The sequence below is a fragment of the Pogonomyrmex barbatus genome, unplaced genomic scaffold, assembly GCF_055798465.1.
Source record: "Pogonomyrmex barbatus isolate J1 unplaced genomic scaffold, ASM5579846v1 scaffold15, whole genome shotgun sequence".
NCBI lineage: Eukaryota > Metazoa > Arthropoda > Insecta > Hymenoptera > Formicidae > Pogonomyrmex > Pogonomyrmex barbatus.
This window is the reverse complement of record NW_028297111.1, coordinates 1,506,637-1,529,500: the sequence shown is the minus strand read 5'-3', so window position 1 is coordinate 1,529,500 and position 22,864 is coordinate 1,506,637. Positions and strand designations below refer to the sequence as shown.

The 22,864-nt window shown below is 29.0% G+C and overlaps 4 protein-coding genes across 8 annotated transcripts; 2 read left to right on the top strand and 2 right to left on the bottom strand.

Moving 5' to 3' along the window:
• Window positions 1-1,677: 1,677 nt before the first annotated feature.
• LOC105425449 (uncharacterized) lies at window positions 1,678-3,146 on the bottom strand. The gene is made up of 5 exons (XM_011636225.3): window positions 2,989-3,146; window positions 2,752-2,849; window positions 2,401-2,529; window positions 2,151-2,284; window positions 1,678-2,065 (listed from the first exon to the last, which is right to left on the bottom strand). The coding sequence occupies exons 1-5, from the start codon at window positions 3,080-3,082 to the stop codon at window positions 1,849-1,851; spliced, it is 672 nt and encodes a 223-aa protein (XP_011634527.2). The 5' UTR covers window positions 3,083-3,146; the 3' UTR covers window positions 1,678-1,848.
• Window positions 3,147-4,525: 1,379 nt separating this feature from the next.
• On the top strand, window positions 4,526-7,620 carry Nse4 (SMC5-SMC6 complex kleisin component Non-SMC element 1). The gene is made up of 7 exons (XM_011636227.3): window positions 4,526-4,869; window positions 4,941-5,033; window positions 5,535-5,665; window positions 5,898-6,000; window positions 6,147-6,452; window positions 6,526-6,641; window positions 6,961-7,620. Exons 1-7 carry the CDS (start codon window positions 4,758-4,760, stop codon window positions 7,021-7,023), a joined length of 924 nt encoding a protein of 307 aa, XP_011634529.2. The 5' UTR covers window positions 4,526-4,757; the 3' UTR covers window positions 7,024-7,620.
• ATPsynbeta (ATP synthase, beta subunit) lies at window positions 7,164-13,219 on the bottom strand. The gene is made up of 7 exons (XM_011636226.3): window positions 13,031-13,219; window positions 11,170-11,382; window positions 10,731-10,994; window positions 9,627-9,970; window positions 8,715-8,940; window positions 8,414-8,643; window positions 7,164-7,816 (listed from the first exon to the last, which is right to left on the bottom strand). Exons 1-7 carry the CDS (start codon window positions 13,137-13,139, stop codon window positions 7,643-7,645), a joined length of 1,560 nt encoding a protein of 519 aa, XP_011634528.1. The 5' UTR covers window positions 13,140-13,219; the 3' UTR covers window positions 7,164-7,642.
• A 515-nt stretch (window positions 13,220-13,734) lies between these two features.
• lt (vacuolar protein sorting-associated protein light) lies at window positions 13,735-21,268 on the top strand. Of its 5 annotated transcripts, none has more exons than XM_011636229.3 (13): window positions 13,735-14,234; window positions 14,581-14,721; window positions 14,839-15,118; window positions 15,719-15,917; window positions 16,160-16,314; window positions 17,236-17,476; window positions 17,731-17,995; window positions 18,191-18,682; window positions 18,905-19,241; window positions 19,894-20,130; window positions 20,467-20,504; window positions 20,598-20,671; window positions 20,750-21,268. In XM_011636229.3, exons 1-12 carry the CDS (start codon window positions 14,214-14,216, stop codon window positions 20,667-20,669), a joined length of 2,478 nt encoding a protein of 825 aa, XP_011634531.2. In that variant the 5' UTR covers window positions 13,735-14,213; the 3' UTR covers window positions 20,670-20,671; window positions 20,750-21,268. The 5 variants fall into 5 exon arrangements, with proteins under 5 accessions (XP_011634531.2, XP_011634534.2, XP_088929493.1 ...); XM_011636228.3 differs by having other exon boundaries at window positions 13,736-14,234; window positions 20,467-20,511; XM_011636232.3 differs by lacking the exon at window positions 20,750-21,268 and having other exon boundaries at window positions 20,453-20,511.
• The last annotated feature ends 1,596 nt before the right edge of the window (window positions 21,269-22,864 follow it).

Genomic DNA, 22,864 nt, shown 5'->3' with positions numbered 1-22,864 from the left:
TCCAATTGGACACATTGCCGATTGATCGATTAAATAAAAAAATTTTTGATAGGTGGCTCATTAGAAAATTCCTAGACATCGGCTGATGTGAGTGGTGTGTTCGATTGAAAATGTGCGCATCTGGAACGCTCCCGTCATATTAATATATCAGCCAATCAGCGTTTTTCTCGCGATATTCAAAATATAGAATAAATAAGGGAAGGACAATTAATGAATTTATTTAATTGAGAACTACTATTGTGACTTTTATTATTAATAATTATTAAATTCTCTATTATCAAATCACATGTCACGTAGTCACATATTTGTTTATTTTACTATTATTTTCCAATATGGAAGGTGACTTGTTCCAACGCCATATTTGCGTAGGATGGATCCAAATTAGATCTATCTGATAAGCACATCTTGTCTCCTCATACCATGAGTAGGGCATGGTTTGCGAAGAGAGATTTCGTGATCAAAACATCATGCTTCTACAGTGTTCCCATTTGCTTGCCATACATGAAATAATCTACCCAATCAATTTATTAAAATAAATAATTCCGATAATAGTGTTTTAACTATGTTTAAACGTTTAGACACACTGATTTATTACAATATATTGTTTTTAATATTAGGACACTTTATTACATTATTTCTAACAAAAAACAATATTGAAAGTGGTTGAAATGTTTGAAGCTATTCATGAAAAATTTCGATGATGTTTGTAAAGACAATGTTTATATCTCAAAAAGTTTCCGGACTTATGCTTAGATGATCCTTTTTCATCTTTAGGAAAAATAGAATACGCTATCATCAAAGTTAAAGTATCTACTTCAATACCATCCTTTATGTTTGATATTGTAATTTTTTTTATCAATTATATTTTTTATATTATTTATTACATTGTATTACAGGAACTGAAACAGCTATAAATAAATTTCTTTTTACACTCTTATATTTGTAGCAGAGAAGGAATTTCAAAATAGTTACGACAGTATATATCAATTATACATATCATCTTGGAAGCAACGATAGTAAAAAAAACAAAAATATCCATTACATCTAAGTATAGATAAGGGTATTTAGACAGCATTCATAATTTTCAAGAACATTTTCCAATTTAATTAAATTTATTAAAAAGTTACGCAGTCTGTTAATAAAAAAAATTAATTTAATAATTAATACATAAATACATATATGATACAATTTAAAAATTTATTTTTTATGAATTCTAAGGGTTAAGTATTATTTCAAAAATTGACTCAAACTGTGCATTTTAATGATGAATCTAATTGACATCGTGCTATGAGCATTAGTCTAAATACATAATATATAATATTGTTATATCATATTAGAAACAAATTAAACTTTGATAGAAATAAGATTTATAATACCAATATTCACGAGCATTTTTATCAAAGCAAACAAGATGACTTTAAAAGTATATTAGTTTGCAATTATTTATTCGTTTGAATTGAATCCACATTCATATAAAATACATAGCCACTTTTTGTTATTAACAATAAAATCACTTATGGCATATAAGTGCATATTCGCATCATCTTTATAATTTAACAAATTTTATATATAATTCATAAATAAAAAGGAATAGGTTTGGAAACAACTGTGATAAAATGGATTTTATCAATAAAATGATTTGTTTAGATTTGAGCAGATTAATTTAAAAAAATGAGATATTTATAAAGATTGCATTTAATTCACAATGTATTTATATAAACAATGATGTTAACATATCATAAAACACATATACGAACCGGTTTACCAAATTTCATTGAGATTAGAAAATCGAGTCGAATTTCCAGATATATTAATATTGCGGTTAGACATATTTAATTCTTGGAACTTCTAAGATTTTTTGCCGAGCGCTTTTTGTGTTAGCTCGGTTTTTCTTTGTTGCGCCATTTCTTTTTGTTTTTTCTCTTCTTCTCGTCGTTTTGCCGCCTCCTCTCGTTGTTGCTTAATTATAGCTAATCGTGCTAAATCTGCTCGAGCCTCATCTGTTTTCCCGGCTGCATGCAACTTTTGATAACTCATATAGGCTCTTTGTTTTTCCAGTTGTTCCCTGAAAAATTAAAATTATACAAATTTTATATAAATGATGACAAGACAAATTATAATTACAATTACAATAATAGTTTTACATGTACCGTTCTCTTCGAGACAATTCTGGTTTTTCAGTATCTAATGACTGATTTAACTGGGACAATTTTTTAGATTTCTTTTGTATCCTGTTTGGATTTTCTACTTCAATTAAATTCTCTACACCCTTTGCTTTTCCTCCCTGTAAAAACAAGACAAAAAATAATAAATAATTGAAACAAAAGACACACATGCTATGCCCACTGCACACATACACACACACACATACACACACATTATTTATATATATATATGTACCTCTGGTTCCGATTCTGATTCAGATTCACTATCGCTTTCTGTTGCACTATTTTTCGCCTTGTTAACTCCACTTGCTTTGGGTTCATCATCATCTTCATCTTCACTAGAACTTTCCTGTCCTTTATTTTTCTGTAAAAAAATATATTAAATTGTATCATCGAAGACAAAAGACATAACAATAACAAAAAATATAACTTTTTAAATCTCTAATTTAGTTAATGCATTCTAGACACGTTTTTTATGTGTTATTAGCCCAAATCCCAAACTTTTAGAGCTTTAATCAGTGATGATAACTTAACCTAAATTAAGTAAGCCTATTATTTCTGATTCTTATTATTTAAAGATACTGACTCTCCACTGTCGTTTCTTTTCCTCCAAACGCCGCTGCTTTTCCAACTCTTCCGGATTTGTAAAAAATCGATTTCTGCCTTTGTGATTTACAAATTTTCCTATATGACAAACGAGGTGATTAGTTGTCGATTGTACAAACAGAAATCATCTTCTTAGAAAATCGAGTAACAGAATAAATTGTTTATCTAAGAAAAGGAGAAAAAATGGATACGATTATTTACAAAAGAATAAACTGACCTCGCGGCATCGTAAATAGGTTAAAATTGTAGCTCAAATCGCAGCAATATGATCGAATAACGTGACAACACCGTAAACCACCATAAATTATCATAAGTATCTCTCACCAGAGTGCATCAGAGTCACTGAGCTAGAGTCCGTATAATGCTGAATTCAGTCCAGCGTGATGAGGGAGCGTCCCGTTTGACCACGTTGCAATTAGACACAGCCACTTACAGCGACCATTGCCTGGAGATTTTCTACTGGGTCAACCAATCAAATAATTTTATTTTAAATTAACCAATCGGCAACGTAGGCAATCGGGCGTCACCCGCGCGAGACGTGACACGCGATATCCAATGAGAGTGCAGTTTTTTCTCGGAAAAGGCCGGTTGCACACAGGACACGGGCAACAAAGGAAAGCGTCCCGTTTGACCAGTTGCGATTGACTCACAGATGCCTAGAGGTTTTCCTCTGTTCAAACTCTATGAGTGGCCGGTCAATTGCAAAAATGGTCAAACGAAACCTCACCTCGGCAAAGTGGCAACGCGGTAGCCAATCACCGTCTTGTTTTCTAATATGTAACAAATAGCATTAGTATAATAATAGAGAATTTATTTATTTTTATTAATTCATTAATTAAAAAATATTTTGAGGCATTTATAGCACGAGTGAATTGCATCCATAATCAATGATAGCATTGTTTATTTTGTCTATTCTAGGACTGTGTTCCGATATTCACTGCCAGTACTGGGAGTCAATCATTTTACGTGAAATTTTTCACTTTTCATTTTTCACTTTTTACTTTTCATTTTTCACACCTTGACATTTCACGTGAAACTTTTCACGTACAGCGATTATGTATGTAGCTTGGATGCTTGGAAAATGAAATCATGAAACATAGTTTCATAGATTTTATAGCTAATGAAAATTATTTTATTGGTACAGTATTATATACATCTTTATCTTATTAATAACAATTGTATATGTACTACGTACACTTAATCCTAACGCCCTAATCTTCTCTAATTCCGAAGCATATTTATTAATTCCCTAGATTTCTGCCTTTCCGCCACCAAGGTACATGACGAAAAATTTCACATTTTCACGTTTGAGAAAGTTACATGATCCCGCAAAATCGTACATAATCGTAAGTTCACATGAAACTTTTCATTTTTCATGTTTCCGCCCTAGGAGAAAAGTTATATAATCGACCCCTGATCTAAAATATACGAAAAAATCTATAATATACGTAGAAGTCTATAATATACGTGACCTGAACTATATATTTCAGTATATTTCTGCCCCTAGTGAATATCGGAACGCAGCTTAAGTCTGTTCTACAATGCGTGTGTGTTATGTTGCAAGTCGCAAGCCACAAGAATTGATCAATCACAGTATGGCCAAATCGAATGTAAAAAGAATACTTCATTGTGATTGGCCCCATTCTTACGGTCTATGATCACGACACCAATACACATTGTGAATAGATCTAAATATGTTGGGCTCGTTTGGAACGACTCAGCAGCTGAGAAACAGACAATACAAACAATAGCTGTTTTCAGCAGAGAAAGCAGATCAGCGTTCAGTGATTCTTTATTATGATTGATTTCTACACTTAGATCATGTTGAAAAATCACTGAGCGCTCACTGATCTGCTTTCTCTGCTAAACGCAGCCAATAATACTGATGTAATTCACGCATGCGTATAGAAGATCCTGTAAAAATGTATTCACTGCTCACTGGTTTGAAGAGGTTGAGAAAATACAGAGGCTAAGTGTTTTTTCAAAATGTTTAATAAGAGAAGTAATTTAGTAGAATCTATGAATTCTTCTAACACAAGATCTTCCAGAGAACGTAAAAGTTGTCTGAAGCATGCCTTGCAGAAAACATTGGTTTTACGTAAAAAGATTTTTTAATTTCCTCTTTTTATTTTGTATTTGATATATAATTAATTAATAAGTAATTTGCAGAGGATATGATTAATGATTCTACAATAAATAAGCTTGATGAAGCCATAAATGAAGTTGATCATGTTACTTATGAAACAAGTATACAAGAAAAAGGTAGAAAGCTATTAAGTATATTTCTATTTACATAATAACTTATATAAAATATACATTTGATTTGATATATTCATATGAGAGTAATCATTTGCTGTCTTAATCACTGACATATACAAATTAAAATTATAAAACATTAATATTTTTTGCATGATATTTTTATCAATATATATTGATCTTAACTAATGTTAGTTTTTATGTATATCACAAGATAAGAGAGAAAATATAAAACAAAATACATGATTAAATAGTGAAATATTTATCTTGAAAAAAAAATATTGAAAGTAATAAAATATAAATTTTTATATCTAAGGAATCATTTGATCATGTATGTATTGTATGTATTGCAAGTTGCATAGAAGCATACATATATATGCATACATATATATATATATATGTAATGAAATATATTTCATATCCAAAAGATATGAGTATATGAGTATATATAATTATTTAATTTATTTAATAATATTAATCATATTTTATTTTTATTTGTATTTTTAGTTTCTAATCAGCAGGAAGTGCTTATTGATTCACAAATGATGACATCTTCTTCCAAAGTTCTAAAAATCTGTACTAATTCATTAACAAAGAGAATGCGTGATTATGATTACATGGATTTTGCACAAAAGCTGGTAAATCTGCACAATAAAAGTACTAAAGCATAGAAGTAATGATTATGTATCTATGCATAGTTATCTATATTATAGTTACATTAAAGTAACTCACAAGATATACTATTATTTTGTGTATTATTATTAATATACAACTTATTATTAATATACAACTTTTATTTATTATTTTTATATTATTTTAATTTATTGTATGTGATGCACTCATTATTGCAATATCTATATTTTTATTTAGATAAAACATTTGCAAGAAACAGAAGAATCTCTGAATTGGTCAATTTTAGAAAGACAAGTAACAAAAGCATTCAAAAGGATTGCTAATACTAGCACGCTGTTAGGTTTGTTTATAATTATTGAAATTAAAAATAAAAAATATGACTTTATTGTAAATATTTTGTGTCAGAATTTGTGTCAGAGTGTACGCATCCACTTATCCAAAATTTGGACAAAAGTCTAATTAAATTTTTTATAATTTTTGTTTCAGGAACATTAGATCCTTTAGAAAAAAAGACTGTAATCAGAAAGAAACCTGAACAGAGAGTAGCATCGCAAGCTAAAGTAATAGTGCCTGATAAATTAGTGCCATGTGCACAAAATATAAAAGATGAAGACAGTGTGGAACGTACTGTGAGAAAAATTAAAAAGTTAATCACATGTTATTGTAAAGAAACAGGAAAACCACTTAATTTTTTTCAATTGATTCTACATCCTTATGATTTTGGAAAGACTATTAGAAACATGTTATACATATCACATCTCATAAAAGATGGAGTAATACAGTTAAAAAAAGGTAACTACTTATCTTTTCTTATCAGTTTCTTTCTATTCATTATTAGAATATTGATCGATCATTTTTACTTTAGATCATGGAAGTCTTGTTGTAGAACCATATCGCAAGGATCTCAGTTTACAAGAAAAACAATCTGGCAAAAAAGTAGGCATTCAAAATGTTATATCATTAAACATGAAACAATGGACAGTAAGTAATTGATTTCTTGATTGATTGAGTAACTTAATAAGTTAATTTCTCAATAGAGCCTTAACGTTCGAATTTCGAAACAAATCAAACATTTCAGTTTCAATGAATAAGATCTTTTTTTTTTTTAATTTCACGTATATAGAAACAATCTACTAAATATTTTTTTATTTATAATATTATTCATTTCAATTCATTAAATTTGTCCTAGAATATAAAAATATATATATAAATAATAAATTTGATTTACAAATCAATTTAAAATTTATAAAACAAATTGAAATTAAAATTATAAAATTGATAAAAATCTTTTTTTTTTTAGATATTAAAAGAGGCATATAATTTGACGAAACCAATGATTGATTTTGACGAAGATCAAGGATAATTAGTATTTAACACGCTCTCTTGCAAATAAAAGAATATGATTTTACTATATTTTCTATCGTAAGTTTCCGATTATATAGTATTAATCATTTTTCACAACTTATTAAAAATTATTAAAAAGAGATTGTTATGTAACAAGTATTGTTTTTTTGATAAAACTTTTATTAATATCTAACATATACATCATGATTCTGCGTATATGTTAATTAGTTATAACATGATTTGTACTGATTAAATCTATAGAAAAAATCCAGAAGCATATGCTAATGTAATAGAAAACATTCATATCTTCGAACTTTTCTACAATTTCCAATAAGTGCTTTTGTAACGAAAAAAGGTAAAGCATAAAGCAATTTTTCGAATTTGCAAAATTGTTTGATATTAATTTATTTCAATGGTAATTCATGTTACAGGAAAAATAATTCAACATTTTTATTCGTTTGTTCTTTTTTATTTAATAATATTTTTAATATTTGCTGAATTCAATTTCATCCAAGGAACTACATGATAAAAACAAATAATAATGAGAATGCAAGTTCCATCGAAAAGTTGCTTTCGCGGATAAATGGCAGTTGAATAAATTTTCAATTTTGACGTTTTTACGATGAGTGTAAGTTAATTTATTGTTTGGCCAACGATTCTGCTTTAGCTACTACTTCTTCAATCGGGCCAACCATATAAAACGCTACTTCTGGTAAATGATCTAATTCTCCGGCCAAAATTTTTTGGAATCCTTTGATGGTTTCCTGCAGTGGTACTAATTTTCCGGCGTGACCAGTGAACACCTCGGCGACCTAAAATAATCGATAATACAATCGATTTTTTAATATAATACATATTGTATAATATATTGATAATTTAATATTAAAGTAATCGTTCATCAAATGGAAAATTTGGCTTAGATTTTTGATTTTGTTATTCTATATATGACACAAAAAAGAATTTTAAGTTGAAAACTATCGATCCACTATCGGTCTACGGTATAGGATAATACGTTACTCCATAAGAGATCAATTTATAATCAAATCTGTTTTACACATAGTCTTGACTCTCATTCTATCGTATGTATCGGTATATGAGATTGATTGAAGAATTAAAAAAAATAGAAAAATATATGGAATCGTATGTAATCCATCTCAAGGAAAGTAAACTAATATGTATTATTCTATTGTAACAGAAAATAAAAACCAAAAATAATTTCTAATGTAATAGAATAATTATATAAATATAAATATTTTTTTAAAATAGATATTTAAATAAAAATAAGGAAAATTGTATAAATAATATTAACGTATGTGTTTTGAAAGAGAATTGATATTGAATTTTCAGAGCAAATATTGTGTGTGAACGCGCGTGCCTATTCGCATATATAATGTACTATATTTTCTCACCTGGAATGGTTGGGACAAGAACCTCTGGATTTTACGCGCACGTGCAACAGTTAACTTGTCTTCCTCCGACAATTCATCCATACCCAAGATTGCAATAATATCCTGAAGCGATTTATAATCTTGAAGAATCTTCTGTACACCACGAGCGATGTTATAATGCTCAGTGCCGATAATGTTGGGATCCATAATACGAGATGTAGAATCGAGAGGATCCACAGCCGGATAAATACCTGTATTGAAATATATGCTTGAAAAATTATAGATGTAATATCAAAGATATAATTTTCAGAGAAATACGTACCTAATTCAGCGATAGCACGTGACAATACAGTTGTAGCATCCAAGTGAGCAAAGGTGGTAGCAGGAGCGGGATCTGTCAAGTCATCAGCGGGTACATAGATAGCTTGAACAGATGTAATGGATCCCTTCGTCGTAGTGGTGATACGTTCCTGCATAGTACCCATATCAGTAGCCAAAGTGGGTTGATAACCTACGGCGGATGGGATACGACCCAATAAAGCAGATACCTGAAATAAACATATATGTATACATAAAATATCGAATATTCAAATAAACTTTAGAGATATATCAGTAATTATTAAAAAGAGTTTAAAAAATATTTAATCAATGAGATCAAATTTAATTTTTGTCAGAGATAGAAATAACTCTTTATTTTGATAAACGGGTAACCCGCTTATATTATTGTATGAAACTTTTTTTTCATTATGCTACGTGTATATATAAAACAAATTATTAAAGGCTAAATAGTTTACAAAATTAACAAGAGAAAATCCTCAAATCGAAAATTTAAAATATTTATGAAACTTTGGCAATATAGAGAATATCCAAATATATACAATGTTATTTTTGTCTACTATTTAATCTAAATTTATTCTAAAGGAATAAAAGTATGTTATCTTCAAAAATTGGTCTATTTTTTTGTTTTCATTTTATTATTCACTAATAAATGAAAATAGAAAAATAGAATAGAAATAGAAAAATATAACACACACATAAAAAAATCTATATTATTAAAACTAATAAAAATCTATCTCTGATCTATCTCAATTTTTCGATTATATTAATAAAGTTTATATCAAAATAACAAATAAATTTGTTTAAATTAATATATTCCAAATGCATTAAGATCACATAAATTTGTAAATATGTTTCTTTTCTGTTTCTACTTAAATGTGTAATAGATTATATTTACCTCGGAACCAGCCTGAGTAAACCTGAAGATGTTATCAATAAACAATAGTACATCTTGACCTTCTTGGTCACGGAAATATTCGGCGACGGTAAGTCCAGTGAGAGCTACACGGGCGCGAGCGCCTGGAGGCTCATTCATCTGTCCATATACTAGCGCTACTTTAGAAGTCTTGTCCTTGAGAGAAATGACTCCAGATTCGATCATTTCGTGATAAAGATCGTTACCCTCGCGTGTTCTTTCACCTACACCGGCGAATACCGAATAACCACCATGAGCCTTGGCTACGTTGTTAATCAGTTCCATGATAAGTACAGTTTTACCGACTCCAGCACCGCCGAATAGACCTGGCATATAATTATTTAATTTTTAATATACATACATACATTTAATATACATACAACATGAATAATAGGGATCAATAATAGGGATATCCAGACAATTTTTTATTTTAAAAAATTAGATTTTTTTGTATTTTTATTGCACTAAACCAGAATTGAGTAGTAACTAATTAAAAAGTTAAAAGTTAATTCATAAAGTTAAAAAGTTAACAATTTTTAACTTAACTTAGATAATTTTAAATGAATTAATTTATAACTTCAACTAATTATTAAACTAGTTATCAAATATATAAATTTTATTAACTTATTAACTTTTTTCCTTCAAAATTTCTACAAAAGAAAAAATTGTAAAAAAAAACACATTTGTATAAGAAAAAGAAGAAAGAAAAATATATATTATTTCATAATATCAAACTTAATTTACAAGTAAAATATTAAATTTATTTAATAATTCATATTATATATTCATATTGTTTTGTTAGATTATAATTTATAAAAGTATTTATAAAAAGTATGACGTTCCAATTTAATATAAATAATGCTTTTTAAAATAAAAAATAATAAATTTTTAATTTAACTTAATTTAATTTAATTAAATTAAATTAAAGATTCGTTTAATTTAATTTTATGTAATTTTTAATTGAGTTAGTTTTTTGTTCATGTAATTTTTAACATAAATTTTATGTCATTAACTTTACTTAATTTAGTTAAAAAATGTTGACTTACTCAACTCTGCACTAATCTTATCGCAATATGTAATGCTTACCAATTTTTCCACCTTTGGCATAGGGAGCCAGTAAGTCCACGACTTTGATACCCGTGACTAAAATTTCTTGTTCAACAGACATGTCTACAAATTCAGGAGCATCCGCGTGAATAGGAGCCAACTTATCTGTGGGAATGGGTCCACGCTCGTCAATAGGTTCACCAATGACGTTAATGATACGACCCAAGGTCTCGGCTCCCACAGGAATACGAATAGGATATCCAGAATCTAATACATTTTGACCACGTACTAATCCTTCCGTACCTGTAACGAAAATAATCTAAGTAATGTTACTGAATCCCTATAAAAACCTATTTATGTTTATGTAAAAATAAATAAACTTTTAATAAAGATTTAACTGAATTTTTCGAATAAGGAATCTATAATTAAAATTTGCGAATTTTACATATTTTATTTTATAATATTCGTAAATTATTACCATCCATAGCAATGGTGCGCACTGTATTTTCTCCGAGATGTTGGGCAACTTCGAGTACCAGCCTAGGTGTACGGTTTTGTACCTCCAAGGCATTAAGGATAGGTGGAAGAGCATCATCAAATTGTACATCAACAACAGCACCAATGACAGCAACTACTTTTCCTTGTACACCAGCTTTAGTTGCAGCTGCGGCTTTAGCTGCATAGTCTCTTCCTATTTAAAATAACAGTTAAGTATCAGAAAATTTGTACGTAATTAAAAAGCTGTGTAAAAATATATTTAAAAAATTAAAATATATCAAACTGTAAATTTTTTTATAACAAGTGTTAAAATTTTATTTAATTTTTTTAACAAACAAGAATATATTTCAGATCTTGTATTAAAACAATTAATGATAAATTCTTAAGATAATTTTAAAGTGAAAATTTTAATATCAAAATATCATAAAATTGATAAAATAATTATTTAATAAAGGGTGTTTAAAGATGACAAATCAAATTTTTCGAAACTTGCACGTTCAAACATAATGGCCATATTCTGAATTCTCTTTTATTGATAAAAGTGCCCTTAAAAATAGCTTGTAAGCTATCAGCCTTCTGATTGACTGTAAGTCACTTTTAGAGATACTTTTATTAATAAAAGAGAATTCAGAATATAGATCAATAGACACATTCAAAAGCACAATCACTCACTGAGTGCTTTTAAAGTGAGCTTTTGCATTCGATTGATATATATATATTTTTTTTACATCTAAAATATAAAAGAAATATAAAATATTCCAATAAGAATAAAATATTCAATGAGCACTCATTAAACAGTTATAGTATTGGATGCATTCGTAAAGGTATAAAATAACAAAAACTTCTTCAAACTTAATGTTTTCATAAATTCTTTTAAGGCTTCTGACTAATCGCCATGACTATATTAGAATTATGATGTCATAAGTAAGAAATGATATAATGGAATTTATTGCATGTAATTGCAAATAAAGAGATACTTAATTAAAGCAACACTTGAGATAGCTTTAAGACATTTGTGAAAATGGACAGCTACTATCCTTTCCCCGATAATCAATAAATAATTGTAAAAGGCACATGAAATGAAGCCTTATTTAGACAGAAAATGCACGATTTGACAGCTGTTGAAAGAACTAAAAAATATGCTTTTACATATAAAATTCAAAGGTAACTTTAGCTACTTAGGTGTCGTTTTTGCTTTAGTATAGCAAATTAAAAATTTTAAGTTTTCCTTAAAGCCAAAATACTGATATAATTAAATCTAAGTTGAGCAAATTTAAGAGTATGTTACATAACAAAATACAATATAACTACATACATATATATAACTATTTATATATCTTAATTCTTTTTAACATAATTTTATAACATTATCCAAAAGTGCTATCCAAAACATTTAAATAAAAGAAAATAACAGAAAGAAAAATGAATGATAACTGTTTCGAATCAATTATTAAATAAATTATAAATGCTCTATCGATATATTTATCATTTACTTTCAGTCAAGACATAAAATATTCAATTCTGCATATTTGTAATTGCACCGCATATTAATAGGATAAACATGACTTTAGACCGCCATATTAGCAAGTAGATGCACATATAAATCTTACTGCCGATTATGTAATCGATTATTAAATCTTTTCAATTTGTATAAAATTTGGAATTTATTGGGCGTGAATAAAGATAATAATTTCTCAGATCTCCTATATATTTCTATTTTTATAGACTACTATCGTCGAAATTTAAAATAAATTAAGTAGGAAAATGTGTCGGCAAGACTTCTGCTACCGCAAGAGGTGATTATTCTATAAGTGAAGTTAAGTATCAAAAAATATACTTACTGTTGATGGCGAGAATACTTGATACTTTTATCACTTCATGTTGTAGGAGAAAGGGCTTTGTGGCCCTTAATGCTCCAGCAGCAGCCTTTGACGCAACACTCAAAATCATGGTCGATCGATTGAGGAGAGACTGCTAGGATAGAACGTGGATTCCCTCGGTGATAATTCTTCACCGCTCTCATCAAGTGGAAGCTGCGCGCGCATGTAAAACCGTTTTTTTTCGCTAGATGGCATCTGAGTTCCGATCATAAAACTTTTTCTCTTAGTCCCGGTCTACAATAGGTGATTTAAGCCTTAAGTCATAAAAAATTGACCAATCATAGTCGATTATTCTCCTATTCTTCGACTATAATTCGTCCATTTCTTATGGCTTAAGGCTTAAATCACCTATTGTAGACTTAGGAATGAATTAAGGCATCGGTGGAAAGATCGCTGTGTTAGTGTCGATCCATAATAGCTGATTTAAGCTTTAAGAAATAAGAAATTGACTAATCATAATCGAAGCTGCGTTCCGATTATTCACTGCCAGTACTGAAAATGTATAGTTTAGGTCACGAATATTATAGATTTTCAGTTAGTGAATGTCGGAATGCAGCATGATTGGCTGTCTAATAGTGTATTTTCTGAAGCCCCTATAATTTCCCTAGTCAATAACCTATCATATGACATTGTTGTCAGAATATTTTTTATCAGCTCCCCACGTTTTTAAGATACTTATACTGTCAAAGATGGTTCTCATTTATACTGTGTTTTTAATGTAGCAAAATTGAGTGAAATGCAGTAATAAGGAATAGGTTTTGTACTTTTTTTTGTTGTGAAAAGTTTCCATGATTAAAGCCAATCGTACACTAAAAATTATATGATATACAAATAAAAAGTGTCGTCTGCTAGAATCTTGTTTCATGCCCGTGAAATAAGTGAAAAATATATTTATTACATGCATGTGTTGTTTCTTTGCTGTCGCGAAGATCATTATGGAATACACTTAACCTAACTTGATATTGTTCAATTTAACCTCATTGCAATTTAATCTTGTTTGATTTATATCGTATAACCTGAAAGGACGTTTGAAAGCATAAATGTCACTACCTGCTAACGCTCGACAACAAAATTTAATTTTGAAACAATTTTAATAGTTATACTTAATTACGTGTACTTTGCCCACAAAGATAAAAAATAAAAAATGGAATCTACTTCTAGCAAAGTGAAGTATCATTCGCTTTCCTTTTCTTAATTCTTATATTCTTCTAATTTTAATTCTTCTAATTTTTCATTATGGATTTTATTACATGTTAAATAGTTACTATATCACGTCTTTATTTGTATTTTTATATTTGATTATATTCTTTTTTAAAATTATTTAAAATTTTTTTAAATAATTTGTTTATTTCTCAATTTCTTAAAATTATGTATTCTTTAATGAAATCCAAAAATTTATGTTATTTATGTTTATTTTTTTCTAATAAAATAAAATAAATAGTAATAATAGAAGTGCATGCATATAGAATGAATTATATATATTGATTTATCAATAGAAAACTGATTTATAGGATGAACAGAATAATCAGGAAGATTCTGATTCTTCAGAAATGGATGAAATAGAACCTAGATTGAAATATGTGAGAATACGTAACGATCTTGAATATATTTTGCAAAATGATGCGGCTAGCTGTATTGCTGTACATCCAAAGGTAAAAATTATCTGTAAACAAAATTTGAATTTTAAAGATAGTTGTTATTTTGAATTATAAAGAATATAGATAGAAGCAGAAATGCAAAAAATTAATTTTCTTGTTTTTCTTCTTTAGTTTCTCTGTCTAGGATCACATTGGGGAATGATCCATCTTTTAGATCATCAAGGGAATAATGTAAAATCAAAAACGCTACAGGTACATACAGTGGCAGTAAATCAGATATCTATAGATAACAATGGAGATTTTATTGCCTCCTGCAGCGATGATGGAAAAGTTTTCATTTATGGATTGTACAGTACAGAAAATAATCATAATATGAGCATGGGTAGGCTAGTCAAGAGCATAGCAATTGATCCGAATTACAAGAATGGTAGTGGCAGAAGATTTATTACAGGTTTAACATTTAAAATTTTAATAATATACTTAAAGATTAGCAGGAGAGATTATGGAGATTTCTATGAAGTCTTCATTTAGATGGCTTCCTTCTCATCCATATCATAATCAAAATATTAAAAGAATAGTAATTGTGATATTTATAATTAGGAAAATTACTAACGTAAGTTGCTATAGATTAGTTGCTATAGATAGCAATTTTTGTCTAAAAAGAAATAATTTGTTTTAATATATTATCAGATTTGTATTGTTAATTGCAATGAAGTACAAATACTTTTATTTATTATAATTTTTTAAGAAAAGTAAATTTGTAAAACTCGGTTCTATAGCAAGCTTTGTAACTTTATAACAAAAGCATAAAAAAGTTTCATGTCCAAATATTGCTTTTGTGAGATGAAATATGGTTGAACTCAAACAAATAAATAGTTCCTATTTCATAGGAATAGATAATTTTATTGCAGTTTATTCCTGCCGATTCTTAAATTTTAGCATGCATATATGATATCCTTTATTAAAACTAAAATTAAGTAAAATTAATTAGAATTAATTTTTATAATAATAATCTTTGATTAATAACTTTAATTAATAATTTTATTCATAGGCGATGACAAACTAGTGCTTTATGAGAAGACTTTTCTTGCCAGAATGAAGCCAACAGTACTTTGTGAAGCAGAGGGTGGAGTTAGATCTGTTGCATGGTCTGGTCGCTTTGTGGCATGGGCTTCTGATACTGGTGTGAGAGTTTATGATCTCGATGCTAGATGTTCTTTGGGACTCATCAAATGGTCTTGCACTGCAGAGTAGGCATTGCTAAAAAATCATATATTGTGCATATTGCAGGATTAATCGAATTTCATTAAAAAACCGAATAACGAAAGAAAATTCTATTAAAACTACTGATTACTGTACTTGTTCATTATAAAAGAATTGTTATAATTATCTGAATTTCAATCTTTATTCAGAATTAAAATTGTTCTATCATACTTTGTTCTATCATACATATTTTATCTTGTATATTAATAATCTTGTATGTATTTTATAGGACATCACCAGAACACTATCGGTGTAATTTGCAGTGGTCAGATGATAAGACATTATTGATTGGATGGGTAGATATTGTACGTATTTGTCATATTAGGAAACGTACCATGCAAGAAATGGTCAATCGAGATTTGCCCGAGTTTGTAGTGGATCCAGGTAATTGATAAAATTATATTTATTTTCTTTCTTTTTAGAACACATTTGAGAATGTAAAAATGTTAAAATGGATATAGCTCAAATTAATAAGAAGAAATAATCACATGAATAAATATTTGAATGAACATATACATGTAATGTATATACATGTAAATATATATTGTGAGTTTTTCCTTGGACGAATTGAAATGTATTCATGAAGATCAATCAAATATAAATGAGACATAATAATAGGCCATTTTAACGTCATTAATATTTCACTAAGTAATCCATAAACATGTTTAGACTTGATCAACATTGTTTGATTATTCACATGATCATTTAGTTTAGTACTAAAAAAGTACACAATGAATGAGCAAAAAATATCTAATGAGGTTATATAACATATAATTATTAAATTTTTGACAAACGAAAATATTAAAACGATTGAAATTTTACATAGATTTTATATTTAATAATGACATATTAGGAATCTCAAGAATACATATGGCACAATTTGTTTTGTATCAGCTGTAAAATAAATACAAAAAAGAAAATGGAAGAATTTGTATGCAATAAGTTTCATATCCATTTTACTACTTTTTATATTGTCAATATGATGGCAAAAATGCATACATGTTAATGAAATGCATGCATGTAGTGAATGCTATGCAGAAAAATAACTTTAATGTAGTTTATAAGTATATTAACTGAATATTAATCGAACATTTTTGAAAAAAGCCTCGTTTGTATTTGATTAATTTTCATATTAATGAAATTTGAGCTTATTTATATTTATACAATATTTCTATTTATATATTTGTACATATTTGTAACAAATTTATTTATTTGCGTTGTTTGCTTAATTTATTTTTAAAATTGATTCGTGTTAAATTGTAATAGTAAATATCCAAAATAATTCAATTGTTTTTCATTTTTCAGTGTCAACATTCCAAGTAGATTTTTATATATCTGGTATAGCGCCATTGAAAAATCAACTGGTATTGTTAGGATGCTTAAAGGAATTGGATGAAGATGGAAAGAATCAACGACCAACTTTGCATGTAGTTGAACCGAAATATCAGGATTTCTCGGTGGTGTGTGCAAATTCGCTCACCTTACGCGGCTATAAGGAATATAGTTGCAATGATTATCATTTGGATTGTTTAAAAGAAGAAAACAGGTTGGTGATAAAATTAGTTTGATACATTAAAATTAGTATGTACTTAACAAAATTGAACAACAATATTGATAACAATAACTGGATTTACTGCTAATCACAATGCACACACACACACACACACACACACACACACACACAACACGCGCGCGCGCGCGCGGGCGTGTGTGTATCCTTAATTTAATTATGTTTTCTATTTTGGAGAATTCAAATTTTCTTGATGTTAACTGTTTCTTATGTAGAAAAATTTTTTACAGATTTTTCATTGTAAGTCCAAAAGACATCGTGGTAGCTAGTTTGTATGATACAGATGATAGAATCGAATGGTTATTGAGTCATAGAAAGTTTGAGCAAGCTCTAGAAGCTGTAACGATGAACAATGGCAAGGATTGCAAAAGGCATACCGTATTAGATATAGGACGTATTTATTTGGATCACTTACTAGCATGTGAAAAGTACGATGAAGCTGGAAAACTTTGCCTCAAAATTTTAGGACGAGATAAAAAATTGTGGGAGGAAGAGGTGATATAATAATTACTGTTGTAAAATTATATAAAATTTATTATATTTATATTTATATAACGTTATTATTGCATATTACATTATATTATCTATCTCCAATGATGTTTATTTTGCGAATAATAACTATTTGTAATTATATTTAAATTTGTGACTAAAACTTTTATGTGATAAAATTATTTTTTCTTGTCGAGACAGGTGTATAAATTTGCTAGAGTGCATCAACTACGTTCAATTTCGTCCTACTTGCCTAGAGGTGATATTATTCTTGATCCATTAATTTATGAAATGGTCCTATATGAATATTTAAAGATGGATCCTGATGGTTTCCTTCAACTGGTCAAGGAATGGTCTCCGGATTTATATACAGTGGCAGCAGTAGTTAATGGAGTATTGGAACATTTGCTAGTTCACAATCAACGACAGAATGTATTATTAGAAGCATTAGCTATTTTATATATCCACGATGGCAAATACGACAAAGCACTTGCTATGTACTTGAAGTTGCGGCACAAGGATGTCTTCCAATTAATTCAGAAATATCAGTTATATAATTCAGTATATGACATGATTGAAGGTCTGATGGATCTGGATACAGAACGTGCTATACAATTTTTTTTGGAGAAGGATAGAGTACCGTCTGATGTGGTTGTACAAAAACTGCAACATAATCATCGTTATTTATATTTGGTAATGAATTGATTAATGTCTACACATTCTTTATATAGATACATATGTGTTTATGAGATATCTTTAATATATTGCAATCTAATCCATATGCAATATTCGTAATTTTTCTAATTATTTTTTTTTTTTGAATTATTAAAATATTATAATGGAAACTACTAGAAACTAATAATAGAAACTTTCAGTTTTGAATATTAGGATTTAACTATTAATTCTACTCCTTAGTATTTAGATACTTTAGATAAAAAAGACACGAAAGATTCGAAGGGCAAGTATCATGGTCTACTGGTGCGATTGTATGCTGATTATTCAAGAGATAAATTATTACCACTTTTACGTCGCTCTGATAATTATCCGATACAACAGGCTCTGGATATTTGTAGTCAACGACGGTTTTATCCGGAAATGGTATATCTATTGGGTAGAATCGGAAATACATCAGAAGCATTGGCACTCATGACGAGAGAACTCAACGATATGGAAAGTGCAATTGCATTTTGTCAGGAACACAACGATGAAGAATTGTGGAATGATTTAGTTAATTATTCACTTGATAAACCTGGTATGAATCAAATCACACAAAAATGTTTTTATCAAATGTTTTGGAAATGTATGAGATGCTTAAAGCTCCTGGATACTCAGTTAAGAATTTGCGTTGACGGTAGCGACATCCTTGTTCATCTTATTCCTTGTTCTTGTTCATTTGTTTCCTTGTCTTTGTTTATCTTTATATAAATGATGTGTGACGAAATTTTTTTATTACATCTAATTTCGTTATTATGTGTTTAATTGTACAGATGTGACTTGTTTTGTATTTATCAAATTAGTAAAAATGGATGACAGTTAAAGTTACCTTTGACTTTTATATGCTTTTATAAAAGCATATTTTTCACGTCTTTTAATAACTATCAAACTGTATGTTTTCTGCCTGAACAGACTTCATTTTACGTGCTTTTTACGGTTATTTATTGATTATCGGGGAAAGAGTAGCAACTGTCATTTTCACAAGTGTTTTAAAACCATCTCAAGTATTGGTTTAATCAAATATCTATTTGCAAATAAGTAGCAATAAATTTTACTGTATCATTTCTCGCCTATGATGTTACAATTCCAATATGATCGCGGTGACTACCCAAGAGCCTTAAATCAAAGAATCTGTTGTGATAAATTTCATTTTAATAATTACATAAAAAAAGAATTTTTATATATTTTAGCGGCTATTACGTTTCTACTTCAAAAAATTGGTACTTATGTTGATCCTCGACTCATGGTACAAAGGATAGAACCTACTTTAGAAATTCCAGGCTTAAAGAAAGCGTTAGTCAAAATGATGTGTGACTACAATCTACAAATATCCGTGCAGGAAGGTTGCAAAAAAATATTATCTAACGATTATTTTAATTTACATGAACGACTTGTTCATTGTCATCAAAAGGGCATATTTATTGATGGTATATAATTTCATAAAATGATTGATTTTTTAATACAAGACTTAATATATGTGGATGCATGTGTGTATGGATGTGTGTGTGTGTGTGTGTGTGTATGTGTGTGTGTGTGTGTGTGAACGTGCTATGCATGCGCGTGTGCGTGTGAATATAAAAATTATAATTACTCATTTAAATAAAAAATTTCAAAAAAATTGAAAGGTTGTTAAATATATTTTTATATTGAACATTTAATAAATTTGATATCCATATACATAAGGATGTATATCAAATTAGTGAATTACCTTTTTTTATAAGATAATATGCCTTGTAAGACTATTATCAGATGTACTTTTGTAGATGATCAGATGTGTGGAGCTTGCCATAGAAAAATAATTGTAAGAGGTATTTATAAGTAATTATAGTTTGTAATTAATTATAATTCTAACTGTACGGTTATGTATAATTCGCACTTAAATCTTATTTTTCAGAGCCGCGGAACGTGGTTGTATTTTATTGTAAACATTGTTTTCATGAGGATTGTCTACCTAATTTTGAATTGATTGTATGTGTATTTTTTATATATTAATTTTATTTGTTTTTATTATAGATATATTTTGTAATAGTATTCTTTACTTTTCAGGAGAATTGTGTGATATGTAACTCACAAAAAGAGATGATACTTGGCAGAAAATGATAAAAAGATAAAGTTGTATTTCATGTGACATGTGCAATATCTAAAGCTTTAAATGGAGTAGTATCATTTTATCATGGTGTGATGCTGAAATTATATTGCACTAATGTATAAATTTTTACATAATAAATAGTTTAAAATTGTTTATAAAATAGATTTTAATTAAAAGTAATGTAAAAAAATTTAATTTATTTCAATATTGTATAATGCGAGTAAAGAACTCATAAAATTTCTCACTTTTGTTATAATTTAATACAATAGTGAGGAAATTAGCATCAAAAAGGATTTTTATGCACCAATTAAAAGTCCTTGTGATCTCATTGTTTGATAAAAATAATGACATTGCGTTTTATTTATAAATTATGCATATTTTAATTTTAGATATAACAGTTTTTTGTGAACTATAGCATAAAGATTTTTGTAAAAAAAGTAAAATTAATAAAAGGAAATTTTATATGGCTTAACTTATTTACATAGCTTAACTTATTGAGTGAATAGAGTGAAGTCAATATTTTTTTTATGGATTTGCTTTCTTTTATTATTCGAATAATTAATTGAATTTTACTTTACACATATCATCATCATTAGTGGCACGACAGGCCATTGTGGGTCAGAACCTACTCCAGCCTCTGTTTCCAAATCCTATTCATAGCCATATGTCAGTTTCTGACTCTGATAATGGTAGCGTCCCATTCAACTTCCGCCCAGCTAAGTCTTTGTACCTTTACATAGGTTACAATGTCATGGCAATTACAATTGATATAGCTTATTGTTACATCTTCGACGCCATGTACCATTGATGTTAACTCCTCCAAAGATCCTATGCAGTATTTTCCTTTCGAAGAGGCTTTCCCTTTTACACATTATCTATGTCTCACACATGTCGCGTACGTTAAAACTGGTTTTATCAGCATTCTATATATTTTGATTTTTGTTTTCCTGCTGAGTAAGTGACTGAGGTTGAGTGAAGATTCTTTGTTTTATTTCCGTGCTGACGTTATTATCAATGCTTGTGTCTATGTATGTAAAGACGTTAATCATTTCAAAGTTATAGCTTCTTACAGATTTTTATCAATTCTACGAGTTCTTGATGTCATTGATATGACTGAATTGAAGACTTTCGTCTTTTCCTCATTAATCTTCAGTCCAATTTCCTTTGCGATTTTCTCTATTTTGATGAAACTTTAGATCAACAATCGACTTCGCGACGATGTCAATATCATTCGCGTATGCTAATAGTTGGATTGACTTAAAAAAAAATCGTCCTTCCATTCTGCCCAATCAACAAAATGTTAGCAGAATGTCAGCAAACTGGCAACAGATTTAATAAAAAATGTTAGCAGATTGACTTCATCTGAGATCCCATTCTGCTTACATTCTGTTGACAGAACCTGTTGACATTCTGTGTCAGCAGACTGGCAGCAGAAATCGAGCAGATCCTGCCATTAAATTGTGTCGCGCAGATCCTGCTTGCCTTCTTTCGCCAATCTGACAGCAGGATCTGCTCGATTTCTGCTGCCAATCTGCTGGCACAGAATGTTAACAGATTTTGTCAGGTTTTTAGCAATAGTTTAAGTTTAACAGCAATAGTTAACATTGTCAGATACACGAAATCTGTTAGCAATCTGTTGCTTTTCTAGCATCAGAAATTTATAATAGACTTTGTGCATATAATCCGTCTTTTGAGGTTTAGCTATCGGTTCTTAGGCCTCGTCTGCAATGCGTCGTGTGTCGGTGTCGTGGGTCGTGAGTTGTAAGAACGGGTCAATCACAGACGAAGTGGAGAGAATATTTGATTGTTACTAACTACGATTGTTAAGCTGAATTAACGTCACCGTGTAAACGTAGTAATAGATTTTCAGTATTGCAGTGAATTTTAGAACATACACGTTTACATGACGACATTAAAGTGTCTACAGAGACACAATGAAAAGGTACAGGAAACAGGAACAGAGAATAGCAACAGATTTCGACTAATCAGAAGTTGTGACCAATATCAAAGATATTTCTGATTGGTCAAAATTTGTTGCTGTTCCCTATTCCCTATTTCTGTTACCATCCAGC